This window comes from Phyllobates terribilis, unplaced genomic scaffold (genome assembly GCF_046119375.1).
Source record: "Phyllobates terribilis strain yellow unplaced genomic scaffold, ASM4611937v1 Scaffold_1__5_contigs__length_1240528914, whole genome shotgun sequence".
NCBI lineage: Eukaryota > Metazoa > Chordata > Amphibia > Anura > Dendrobatidae > Phyllobates > Phyllobates terribilis.
In genome coordinates, this window is record NW_027362761.1 from 208,414,349 (window position 1) to 208,427,427 (window position 13,079).

The following is a 13,079-nucleotide window of genomic DNA, read 5'->3' on the forward strand; positions in this document are numbered from 1 at the left end:
AGTGGCACTTGACAGGTGGAAGATGCGACAAAATCAGTAAGATGCACGTGCCCTTTAATGACTTGGGGACATCTTTCTCCCGCACACTCTTCATCAAGGCAGGTGTGCAGAACACAAGTCTGAATGAATCGGGGGTCTGTGCATTTAGCCCCTGACATTCTGCACTCCAGTCTTAATGAAGAAAGGTGCGATAAAGTAAGAAGTGCCAAATTCATGAAAAGATGCACACCTCCTAATGAATTAGGCACATCTTACAATTTGAGAGCGCCTCCACCCAAAATGTTACTCCAACTAGGGACTGGCATACAGTAGAAACCCATATTGTGGTGTTTCTTGTTTAATTGTACCTGTTTTTACACTGTTGGTTAATGATTAAATGCAGGCTTAGGTAGGAAGCATAGTTACTGCTTCACTGTGGTATCAAGGGTCATCAGCATATTTACCTGTAACGTGACAAAATGGCTCACGCAGCTACAAAGGGTTATGTTTTTCCGCGACTTAACTATCGGAACTGATCTTGAATGTTCTTGTATTTTTAATACAGTCACTGAATGGGAGTGACCACCTTGGTTATGGTGGGCATATTCTGCTTAAAGAATAAGGAGGGCAGCTGAGCAAATGTACACCCTCATTGCTATCCTACTGAATTATATTAGTCACTCCCATTTGTAAAACGAGACATTCCTTTATATTAAGAAATTCCTGCTAATGTCATTCTCTAGCCTATAGTTTAATGTGACTTCAAATGTCGAGTTCCAAAGTGTAACTTTTCCTTTGCATACAATGTAAATGAGGAATGCTCAGTCCTTCTGTACCTGCTTTTTTTAAGGGATAAATATACATACATACATACAGACAGATTTGGCTATACATATTGGCTTTTATATATGAACAAATCAACGATATGCATATTTCATTGCAGTTTCCAGTTTATGTCAATATCAGTATCTATTTTTATAGCCCGGTCTAGCTCTAACTGGTGTCTTCCCCTCATGCTTCAAACATGCCTCAATCACACCCATCCTCAAAAAGCCCTCCCTTGACCCATCCTCTCTGACTAGCTATTGCCCCATATCACTTCTCCCCTATGCCTCAAAACTACTGGAACAACACGTCCATTCTGAACTGTCCTCCCACCTCTCCTCCTGCTCCCTCGTCGACCGCCTACAATCTGGTTTCCGACCGCACCATTCTACTGAAACTGCACTGACTAAAGTCACCAACGACCTACTAACCGCCAAATCTAAGCGACACTACTCCGTCCTCCTCCTCCAAGACCTGTCATCTGCCTTCGACACAGTGGACCATTCCCTCTTACTACAAACTCTCTCATCTCTCGGCATCACAGACTTGGCCTTATCCTGGATCTCCTCATACCTAACAGACAGGACATTCAGCGTCTCCCACTCATGCACCACCTCCTCATCTCACCCCCTATCTGTCGGTGTCCCTCAAGGTTCAGTTCTAGGACTCCTGCTCTTCTCCAGCTACACCTTAGGCCATCTATGCTGATGACACACAGATCTACCTCTCTGGACCAGATATCTCCTCCCTACTAACCAAAATCCCACAATGTCTGTCTTCTATTTCATCCTTCTCTGCTAGATTTCTAAAACTTAACATGGACAAAACAGAATTCATCATCTTTCCGCCATCCCATTCACCCCCCCCCAACTGACCTATCTATTAATGTCAATGGCTGTCCACTCTCCCAGTCCCTCAAGCTCGCTGCCTTGGAGTAACCCTGGACTCTGATCTCTCCTTCAAACCACATATCCAAGCCCTTTCCACGTCCTGTCGACTCAAACTCAAAAATATCTCCCGGATCCGCACATTCCTCAACCATGAATCTGCAAAAACACTAGTGCACGCCCTCATCATCTCCCGCCTCGACTACTGCAACCTCCTGCTCTGTGGCCTCCCTTCTACCACTCTTGCACCCCTCCAATCTATCCTAAACTCTGCTGCCCGACTAATCCACCTATCCCCCGCTATTCCCCGGCCTCTCCTATCTGTCAATCTCTTCACTGGCTCCCCATTGCTCAGAGACTCCAGTTCAAAACCCTAACCATGGCATACAAAGCCATTCACAACCTGTCTCCTCCATATATCTCTGACCTAGTCTCGCGTTACATACCCGCACGCAACCTCCGATCCTCACAAGATCTCCTTCTCTACTCCCCTCTTATCTCCTCCTCCCACAATCGCATACAAGATTTCTCCCGTGCTTCCCCCCTACTCTGGAACTCTCTACCCCAACACATCAGACTCTCGTCGACCGTGGAAACCTTCAAAAGGAGCCTGAAGACCCACCTCTTCCGACAAGCCTACAACCTGCAGTAACCACCGCTGCATGACCAGCTCTACCCTCACCTAATGTATCCTCACCCATCCCTTGTAGATTGTGAGCCCTCGCGGGCTGGGTCCTCACTCCTCCTGTACCAGTCGCTGTCACATTGTGTTCAAGATTATTGTACTTGTTTTTGCTATGTATACCCCTTTTCACATGTAAAGCGCCATGGAATAAATGGCGCTATAATAATAAATAATAATAATAATAATGAAGCATTTTGTGAAATAAAGTATTTACGTAATGTCAGAGATTCCAAAAATTTAATCTTTCCAAAGCTATCTGTACTCCCTCGTGGGTGAAGTTGAAATTAATAAGATATTATTATTTACCCCTACTCATTCATCCATCTGTGAATTGAAAGTATGTGAGATAAAATCAAAAGGACTTGAGGCTACTGGGTTTTATTGGCTGTGTGTGATGGTATATAATAATGGAAATCATTATATTGTGTCTTTACTTTCTCACAGTATGGCCGTACCCCACTGCACCTTGCAGCAAACAATGGCATTCTTGAAGTGGTTCGATATCTCTGCCTTTCTGGTGCCAATGTGGAGGCACTGACTATGGTAAGTGAATAGATTTGTTTCTAATCTGTGAAAACAAACAGTAATAAGATCAACTAAAACTAGATTGGTTATTGTAGGGACATGATCACTAAAAGCTTGAAAAACAATATTCATCATAGCAATGTAAAAGATGGATATAGTAATTGGATTCATTTTTGTTTTTCTCCTTTTGAAGCGCCACATCAGATTAAAAAAAATTAATAAAAGCGGCTGGCTTTTTCCAGAAACTGTGCCACCTTTGTTTATGGGGTGGGCTTGGGATGTTGCAGTTCAGACACTTTTTAAATGAATTGGGCCAAAGTGAAATATCATAATTAGTGATGAGTGCAAGTGCTCGTTACTCGAGTTTGCCAGGGGTGTTCGGGTATGCACCGAGTAACGCGGTGCTCGAGTGATATGTTCGAGTCGCTGCGGTCGCATGTTTCGCGGCTGTTAAACAGCCACAAGACATGCAGGGATTGCCCTTGTTTGTCAGGCAATCGCCGCATGTTTTGTGGCTGTTTAACAGGTGTGAAGCATGCAGCCGTGGGGACTTGAATATCTCTCTCGAGCACCCGCTATGTTCTGTGCATACCCGAGCACTTGCGCTCATTATTAATCATAAACCCTCAGCCCCAGGGTGGCACATTAGTTTTTAAAGTAATCAGTCTTTTTATTGTTAAAAAATCAAAACTCGCACTGTTTTTTCAGTGTTTTACCAGGTGTTTTTTTCAGCATTTTTCGTACTGTTAAGTTATTTGTAAGAATGGAGACTCCTTTATAATTATATATTCACTGCGGAGCTCACCCTTTGGTGATGCAGTAATCTACTAAAACTGAAGTGTTATCAAAAGTAGGCCCCAATTGTCATATCTGAGGAAATAAAGCACACCACCCTGTAGCTAATAGACCTTGTCTCACTATCATAATACCAGTTATCATGCCTAACATGAAGAATCATAAGACGCTGCTTTCATTTTTACGCTGATGATTTCATTTGATAGGATGGCAAAACTGCAGAAGATCTTGGCAAGGCTGAACAGCATGAACCTGTTGTCAGTTTGCTAGCAAGGCTTCGAAAGGTAATCATGTTTTCCTGTTTCTATTTCTTGTCTAATTATATAATAATTACAATTAAATAAATAATCACAATACAGCAACATGAGGTATTCTCCATAATTAAATTGTGAGCTGTAGCATTTCATCTGTAGTGTTATAGCACATATATTGTTTCCATCCGTTAGCATTACCAACATTTCTACTGGCACAACCACTTGTCCGCACATTAGTATATGCATGTCCGCCGCTCTCAGACATGAAGTTTTCCTGCACCTAGTATGCTCCTCCTTCTATATAGACAAAAAATATTCAGGAATCAACAAGCAGCAGGTTATTGTTCTGTGTGAAGTTAAAAGCAATTCTGTATTATGTATGTATGGCATCTGGCAGCAGAAAGAACTAGCAACTGAAAGGCAGACTTACTAATCCTGTGTAAAAATTAGACAGCATATATTTAGACTAGACAGTCATAAAATGCACCAAATGTATCACAGTGAATCTGGTGCAGTTTTTAGACGGTCTGGTCTAACATAACAAACACCTATTATTTGCTAAAAATTTCTAAAACCTCTAAAAAGGTTGATCTTTTTCAGCTATTTTAGTCCATAGGCTCATTAATGTATTTTGGAGGATTCATGCTCTTTAGTAGTCGCCAAATCCACACAGGCACAACGTTTTTTGGTGCAAACAGGTTTATTTAAGTTCATAAATCTCTAGCATAAAGGAAAACAAAAAGCCTTTGCTCCATCATAAAGGTAAGCTAAAATAAACAAACAGTCCATATTGCAATACGGGATCACAGAACAGGCTCACCCGTTTAAAATTAAGTCCAGTCTTAGTCAGCCTCTGACAGAGCCCCCAATAAGGTAGCCCAGCTGCCTTAAATGGGCCCTTCAAATTTCAAAGTGGAGATATGGGAGTGGCCAGTCCCACCCAGCTCTTCTATCCGCTCCTAAAACCCGAACCCAAAAATCTGCACCCATTAAAAAACCCTATCAGCAACTTATCGTTGCTGGAGCCTTCTCTTCTGGGACTCGCATCACCGAGGCTAGCCACCTCGGCGGCACATACCTCCCATCCAGGACCTTGCCAGCTGCTTTCATACAGCATACAATAGCAAACGGAGTTTTACTTACTTCACTTGAATCCAATTAAATATTCTGTGGAAAAAAGTATTTGTGTAATGTAGGCGATTATAAAAAAGTAAAATCCTTAAATCAGAATGTCCCCAGAATCATTTTATATATATATATATAAAAACTCAAAAACTATCTCTACTTTATTCGGTCGTCCATGACAGCACCACGTGAGAGAGAGGATCCGCCCATCAAGGACAGGAAACCTACAGGTTAAAAAGGGCGGCCCTCTTTTTCCGCCTCAGTTTAGGTTTCCTGTCCATGATGGGGGACCTTGCAGGCTTACCTGCAGAAGATGGACTCCTGTCCCAGAGAGGGCCACAGCAGGTGGTTGGAGCCGGTCCGTCCCGGTCCTCTGGAGACGCTACGGCAGGGCTCATGGGGGCGCCTCCGTGAGCGTTGCGGCAGGCGCGACATCGCCTCACGGGAGGTAGATGTCCGCTAGGTGTGGGGCCGCTAGCGGGCTTCCCCCCCCCCCCTCGCTACCGCTTGCAGGAGATCCAGGTCGCACCAGCAGCGCACGTGACGGGCGCGACCTTCTGACGCGACTTCCGGAAGCCCTGTGACGTCACCGGAAGGGGCGGGGCTCGTTTGAATTTTTTGGCGCGAGCAGCTGAACGCCGGGGGATTGAGGATCTGGCGGCGAGTAGCCCACCTGGATCCCACCTGGACCTGGGGAGGAAGACCAAGGAGCAGGTAACGCCCTCCTGGGTAAAAAAAAAAAAAAAGGAAACACACACCCACACATGGTACCGGTATGGCCAGTATATAAAGGGTCTGGTAACATACAGAAGTGCTTCCCAGCCCATTCTTACATTGTAAGCTATGGAAGATTCACAGGAGCTGTCACCTAGGCAACAACATCTGCTGCAGGAGCAGCCCTCTGGGGAGCCCTCACAACTAGTGGCGCAGCGTCATTCCCGGCTAGGGTCTGGTCGTACAACTAGAAGAGCTACCACTAAGAGCAGGAAGGACGATCCGGTGCGGCGTGATTCCTCGCCATGCATGCTGGATTCTTCTGCTTCTACGGTACCGAAGGTTCTGTGAGGTGAGTGGAATCTTCGTGAAAGTTCTACTAATGTTTCCTCCTTCTTTCTATCTATGACTTTCTTTTAGAGCAAGAAATGTTCTTCGAAGTCCAAGCACAGAGAGTGTGCCTTATGCAGCTGTCCACTCCCTGATTCTTATAGCAAAAGGTTGTGTCAGCTTTGTATCAGCAAAATGATATCGGAGGAGACCTCAGATTTTTCCCTAGGCCTAAGAACTTTAATAAGGGAAGAAATAGGCAAAGCATTGCAAGGTTCAGAGTCTGGGCATATTCCTCAAGAAACCCAGCCGGGTTCAGACTCTGAGCTATCGGTCGCTTCCTCCTCCGCCTTCTCTTCCTCTGATAGTGAGCCAGACAGACAGTGCTTCCCCCTGAAGGAGGTCGATGCCCTAGTAAAAGCCGTCCGATCTACAATGGGGATAGTGGACTCGAGGGTAGAGAAGTCAGCTGAGGATGTTATGTTTGGTGGTCTGGGGCTAAAGAAGAGAAGGGTCTTTCCAGTAAATTCAAGGGTGAAAGACCTCATTGATAAGGAGTGGAGAAAGCCTGACAAGAAGGGTAGTGTTCCTCCATCCTTTAAAAGGAAATATCCGTTTGAGGATGCTATGTGTTCCTCCTGGTTAAAAGCACCCAAGCTGGATGTTGCTGTTACTAAAGCAGCGAAAAGAACTTCCCTCCCGTTCGATGATATGGGTGCATTGAGGGACCCCATAGACAGACGGGCTGATACTTTCCTGAAAGGCAAAAGGTTCATGGTTGTTCCCTCCAGTTCTTCCCCAGAACGCCAGGCTGCCCTCGTTTCGGAAGTACAAACCCTAATAAGAAAGCACGTCCTGATTGAGGTTCCGGAAGCTGAAAAGGGTCTTGGTTTCTACTCCCCGCTCTTCTTGATTCCGAAACCGGATGGAAGTTTCAGGACAATTATAAATCTGAAATCCCTGAATAATTTCCTTAAAATACACACCTTTAAAATGGAGTCTTTAAAATCCGTAATAAAGTTACTTTTTCCCCAATGCTATATGGTAGTGCTCGATCTCAAAGATGCTTATTACCATATCCCAATTCATAGTGATTACCAGAAATACTTGAGGCTGGCCATTGAAATAGACGGGGTGGTTAAACACTTCCAATACACTGCACTCCCCTTCGGTTTAGCTATAGCCCCACAGGTTTTTACTAAAGTAATGGCGGAAGTTATGGCCCATATAAGAGAAAGGGACATTCTAATTATCCCTTACCTGGATGATCTCCTGATAGTGGGGAATTCGTTGGTTCAATGCGAGACCCACCTGCAGGAGACCATGTCGGTCTTAAAGAGTTTGGGGTGGTTTCTAAATTTAGAAAAATCTACACTATCTCCACTCAAGGTACAACAATATCTGGGGGTCATATTAGATTCCAGGAAACAGCTATGTTGTCTTCCAGAAGAGAAAATTGATAGAATCCGGGAGTTGGTAGAACAATGTATACGTAAACCTTCTATGTCACTCCATAAGGCCATGTCACTATTGGGAACCTTCACCTCCACTTTTCCTGCGGTTCGTTGGTCACAATTGCATTCAAGAGCCTTTCAGTGGGATGTGTTGTACAATAACGCAGCTTTAGAGGGGCATCTAGACCGTAAGTTTACGCTAGGTCCTCGTGCCATATGGTCCCTTCGTTGGTGGTTACGACAAGACAATCTTGCTAAAGGGTTTCCCTGGGAATGTAGTCCAACTGCAGTCTTGTCCACTGATGCAAGTGCTACAGGTTGGGGAGCTCACTTTGAAGGGAAATTAGTGCAGGGAACCTGGTCAAGCAGTGAGCAACAGTTGTCATCAAATGTTAAGGAGCTTCTGGCGGTGCAGCATGCGTTCAACGAGTTCCTTATATATTTTCAGGACCAGCATGTCCGTGTACTCTCGGACAATCAAGTCACGGTAGCTTACATAAACCACCAAGGGGGAACCCGCTCAAGAAACTTGATGAGGGTAGCGAACGCACTTCTGCTGAAAGCCGAAGATCACTGTCTCTCTCTTTCGGCTACTCATCTAAAAGGCAAGGAAAACATCACAGCGGATTTCCTCAGCCGTACTTCTGTAAAAGAAGGAGAGTGGTCCCTAAATACACACATATTCTCCAGAATCGTAGAAATGTGGGGCCTTCCGACTGTGGACTTATTCGCAACAAGAGCCAATCGGAAAGTGGAAATTTTTTGTTCCTTAGACCCCAGAGAAGTACCCCTGGCAGTGGACGCCTTTATGGTTCCCTGGAGGTTTCCTCTGGCATATGCCTTCCCTCCCATGATCCTGCTCCCAGCGGTGATAAAAAAGATCAGGGCAGACCGGGCCAGAGTGATACTCGTATGTCCCTTTTGGCCCAAAAGACCGTGGTTCCCTTGTCTCCGGAAGATGTCCATATCAGATCCCTGGGTTCTTCTGGAGATTCCGGACCTCCTCACTCAAGGGCCACTTTCCCATCCTCCAACCCCGAGTCTACATTTGACGGCGTGGAATTTGAGAGGGTGTTATTGACCAACAAAGGATTCCCCGCAAATGTAGTGAATACTCTCCTGGCTAGCAGAAAACCTGTTACCACCCGTATTTATGCCAGGACTTGGAGGAAGTTTCTGTCCTTTGCCGAAGTTAAGGTGGAGGAGGGGCCCCCTATTGGGAAAATTCTGGAATTTCTGCAGCGAGGCTTAGAATTAGGTCTCACTACCAGTACCTTGAAAGTACAGGTGTCGGCTTTGGGAGCTTTATTTTCTTCCAATATTGCAGATAACTATTGGATAGGCCGTTTTATAAAAGCTTCCTTTAGGTGTAGACCCATTACCAAAGCAAAGATGTCTCCCTGGGATTTGAATTATGTCTTAGATGCCTTGACCAGTCCTCCTTTTGAGCCACTAGATTTAGTCTCCACCAAAATTATTTTCCTAAAGACGGTCCTGTTAGTAGCCCTAACTTCAGCCAGGAGAGTCAGTGACCTACAGGCCCTTTCAATATGCCCTCCATTCACGCAAATTCTGGACGATAGGATTATATTAAAACCTGATCCAGCCTTTCTTCCTAAAGTGGCCACTCAATTCCATAGAACCCAGGAAATAGTTCTCCCAACTTTTTGCTTTCCACCCAAAAATCAAAAAGAGGAGAGACTTCACACTTTAGACGTTAGGAGGTGCGTACTAAGGTACTTAGAAGTATCACATGGCTTTAGAAAGGATAAGTCCCTATTTATTTGCTATCAGGGGGCTAGGAAGGGTTGTAAGGCCTCAAAGGCTACAATCGCTAGATGGATCAAGGAGGCCATTTCCCTCACATACTCCTCAGGGGATAAAGAGATACCGGAGGGATTGAGGGCGCATTCTACCAGAGCGGTGTCAACCTCCTGGGCGGAGAAGACAGGGCTTTCCATTGAGGAGATTTGTAAGGCTGCCACTTGGTCTTCTCCCTCTACTTTCTATAGGCACTATAGATTGGATCTGGGTGGCTCTGCAGATCTCACTTTCGGGAGAAGGGTGCTTCAAGCTGTGGTCCCTCCCTAATTTCCTTCGTCTCTGTAATTCTCTCACGTGGTGCTGTCATGGACGACCGAATAAAGCCTTAGTTACTTACCGGTAACGGGATTTTTCGGAGCCCATGACAGCACCCGTATATTCCCTCCCTTCAATGGTGTTGTGCACTCCTGTAGATTTGATTTCTTTTTGTGCACCCTTGCGGGAAATTGATGAAAAGTAATGTACTTAATGTGATTATGTTTTGTTATAACTAACCTTGGCGGTACTCTCATGCTCTGTTAACTAAACTGAGGCGGGAAGAGAGGGCCGCCCTTTTTAACCTGTAGGTTTCCTGTCCTTGATGGGCGGATCCTCTCTCACGTGGTGCTGTCATGGGCTCCGAAAAATCCCGTTACCGGTAAGTAACTAAGGCTTTCTGAAGCTGAAGTGAAAACCTCTAATAAAATATTGCGTATTACACCCACTCATTCTTCCAATTGCTTTTGTGAATTCAACCTTGAAAGTATGTGAGAGAAAACCCAAAAGACTTGACTCTCCAGTGCTACTCTGGTCATTGCTGCTCTGCTGCAGCTTTGACATTCCTGCAGCGATCACTGAGTTCGGTTGGTCGTGCTGATGTAGAAGGCGCAAGAAGCCCTTGATCCTATTGATTGGTAGCAGCGCTGTTGATACTATGTCACCTCTGCAACTGATCAATGACCCCTTTAATAAATGTAGCACATGGCATGTTTAATTAATAAATCTCCCCCAAAGTATTTTCTTTGTGTATAGGGAGAAATGTGTCAATCAACCCAGGCCTGGTGGGGGTGAAGCTGGAAGTGAGCTGTTCAGCAGACCCTTCTACCTGTGCCTGGGTTCTTTTAAAATTAATTTTCAGAGGGATGAGGGAGCCTTCTTCTATTTTTACTGCTGCCGCGTGTTAGAGCAGCATGATTCTGCTGACATGTTTCCTGGAAAACATTTGAGGGGGTGCTATTTGCAATAGCTCCTGACATTACCAGATGTTTAGACTTCCTAAAATGTAATATTCTGGAGTTGTCCTAATTTTCAGAAGGAGTACCTTGGTGATATTGGATATTATCGCTGCCAATATATAGATGCTTTTGTTTGATTCCAGCAGACATACTCTGTAGGAGAGCCCTGATTTGTGTGCTCAGCAGAGAAGAGAGTATTCTTCACATGTCATCAGTGCAGCACTATAGTGCAGTGATTTCTCCTGCAGGAAATGTCTACCTCCGCTGAGCCGATGTCAAGATATGCTTATCCCATTTATCCTCCCAGCCCATATTTACGGCATAACGCTAATAGGATTGAACAGCCTATATTACTGTCGGTCGTGTGATTTAGGCTTTTCTCTACATCGGCGCTGACATGAAGTAAACACAGCAACAGTGTCATCACTTTTTTTTTTTTTTTTTTTAAATGATTACAATAGTAAGCATATTGCCTTCAGGTATTTACTGATGGACAAAGGACAATGAAAGACGAGGCGAAATTCCAGTAATTCCTCACCTTTCTGCTACAATACCGCAGCATAAATGTATTTTATTATAGTTGTTGCACAATTTCGAATCCTTTTGCAATATGTACTTGTCCATACCCTAAGCAATATAATGATGTAGTATTTAAGACATCAGCTATATAATGGGCACACTGTGCGTCGCATGGGACCATTTAACTTCATGACCTTCCCGGTGAGGAGGGGTAATTGCCCAGCTTATCCACGACAATACACAGATCTGCTGCTCAGCTGCTTGACAGGTTGGATGAGACGTAGTGTTTCGGGGTCATCGGCTGTGGACATGTAATATGTAATATAGATGTGCATTATACATATTCATATGTACTAACAATGGTTTTGTTCTAGCTCTGTTGTGGTTAGGTACTAGTAAAATATTCTGCTTCTCATATTCTTGTCTCTTGATAAAGACCACTGAGGTTTTCTTGCTCAGTCAGGTGTCTTGAGTCGAGTCATAACATCAAGTTCAATCAATGTGGATGTTAAACTCTCAGCAATAATACATTGTGACAGCTGCAGAATAGAGGGAAGGTATCTATTACCTGGCCAGTATTTTCTGTGCACTATATTAGGTTTTAAAATGTAATACTTGCTATAATAACAATATATATCCATGTAAAATAACAGTGCATATGTATAGTTTGACGAGTGCTATAGATTAATAGTGATGAGCGCAAGTGCTCATTACTGGAGTTTGCCTGGAGTGCTCAGGTATGCTCCAAGTATTGCAGGTGCTTGAGTGACATGTTCTTAAGGTGTTCACTGTGCTTCAAAAATGAACTGCCAATATATTTTAGGTCAGTACTGTTACAGCAATAACTTGTATAGTTTTTTGTCATTTAAGTGGTGAAAAAAAAATTGGAAATTACCCATAGTAAAAATAAATAAAAAAAAACTAGATATCTATCTATCTATCTATATCGATCTATCTATAGAGCTGTGTGAAGGATTTTTATTGTTTCCTTTACTTTATTTTTTAGTCCCCTTAGAGCAGTGGTCCCCAACCTTTCTGACCTTGAGAGCCACATTCAGCTCTGAGAGAGGGTCGCGAGCCACATCCAGCTCCCCCCCACCCCCCTCACAGTAGTGGCAACCAAAGCCCCATTGTGGGTATAATGATAACCAAACCTTTTCCACAGAAATCACTCTGAAGCAGTATACTGAGATCCAGAGGTTCCCACAATACCCCCATTCAGTATTCTCCCATCAAGCTCTCCCAACACACTGTTGCATCCAGCCATGAGTAAGACCTCTATATGTGCATCCAGATCTGCTCTTCTGTTCAGGGCTACTCACAAAATTCACCATTTTGAGATGTCCTCTTCATACCTGGAGCTAATGCACCAAGCTGGCTGACAGCCACGAGCCACAATCCATGGGACTGCGAGCCACATGTGGCTCCCAAGCTACAGGTTGGGGACCCCTGCCTTACAGTGCTGTGGAGTCTGTGTCCATTTTGGTGGAGTTGGCATAAAATGAAACGACTCAGACTCCTAAAATATATAATAAATTGGTACAGTAGTAAACTACAATATGTGCTGTAATTTTTTTTTTTTTATAAGAATTTGGGAAAGTTATGAAATGTCCTATAAATGTCTGTTCTGTTCCTGATCTAAGGATCTCGGCTTTTAGTTGAGATGAATCTGTGCTGCGCTTTATGTACACGCTCAGTAGTGAGGCCGGCTGTGGAGTTGGAATTAGGGAAATTGAGGAGTCTTGAGTCGGTGGTTTGGCTTCCTGCTCCACAGCCCTGCTGCATTAGGGGATTTGAACCTGTGATCATTTATACTATATGCTGTAACACCACAGTATAGCTGTAAATAATGAAAAAGATGTTCTCCTATGAAGTACATCCTCAAGCTGGGCTTTATAAGAGGACCAAGATGAAGGTGACAACTCATCGGCACCAGCACTGATGCCATT

General features: G+C 44.2%; 1 protein-coding gene across 1 annotated transcript in view; it reads left to right on the forward strand.

Moving 5' to 3' along the window:
• LOC141192604 (death-associated protein kinase 1-like) overlaps positions 1-13,079 on the forward strand; it is a 73,964-nt gene that overhangs the window by 31,484 nt on the left and 29,401 nt on the right. The window contains exons 11-12 of the mRNA XM_073662084.1: positions 2,821-2,919; positions 3,903-3,980. Coding sequence (XP_073518185.1) covers positions 2,821-2,919; positions 3,903-3,980 — 177 coding nt within the window. The remainder of the gene's footprint in view (positions 1-2,820; positions 2,920-3,902; positions 3,981-13,079) is intronic.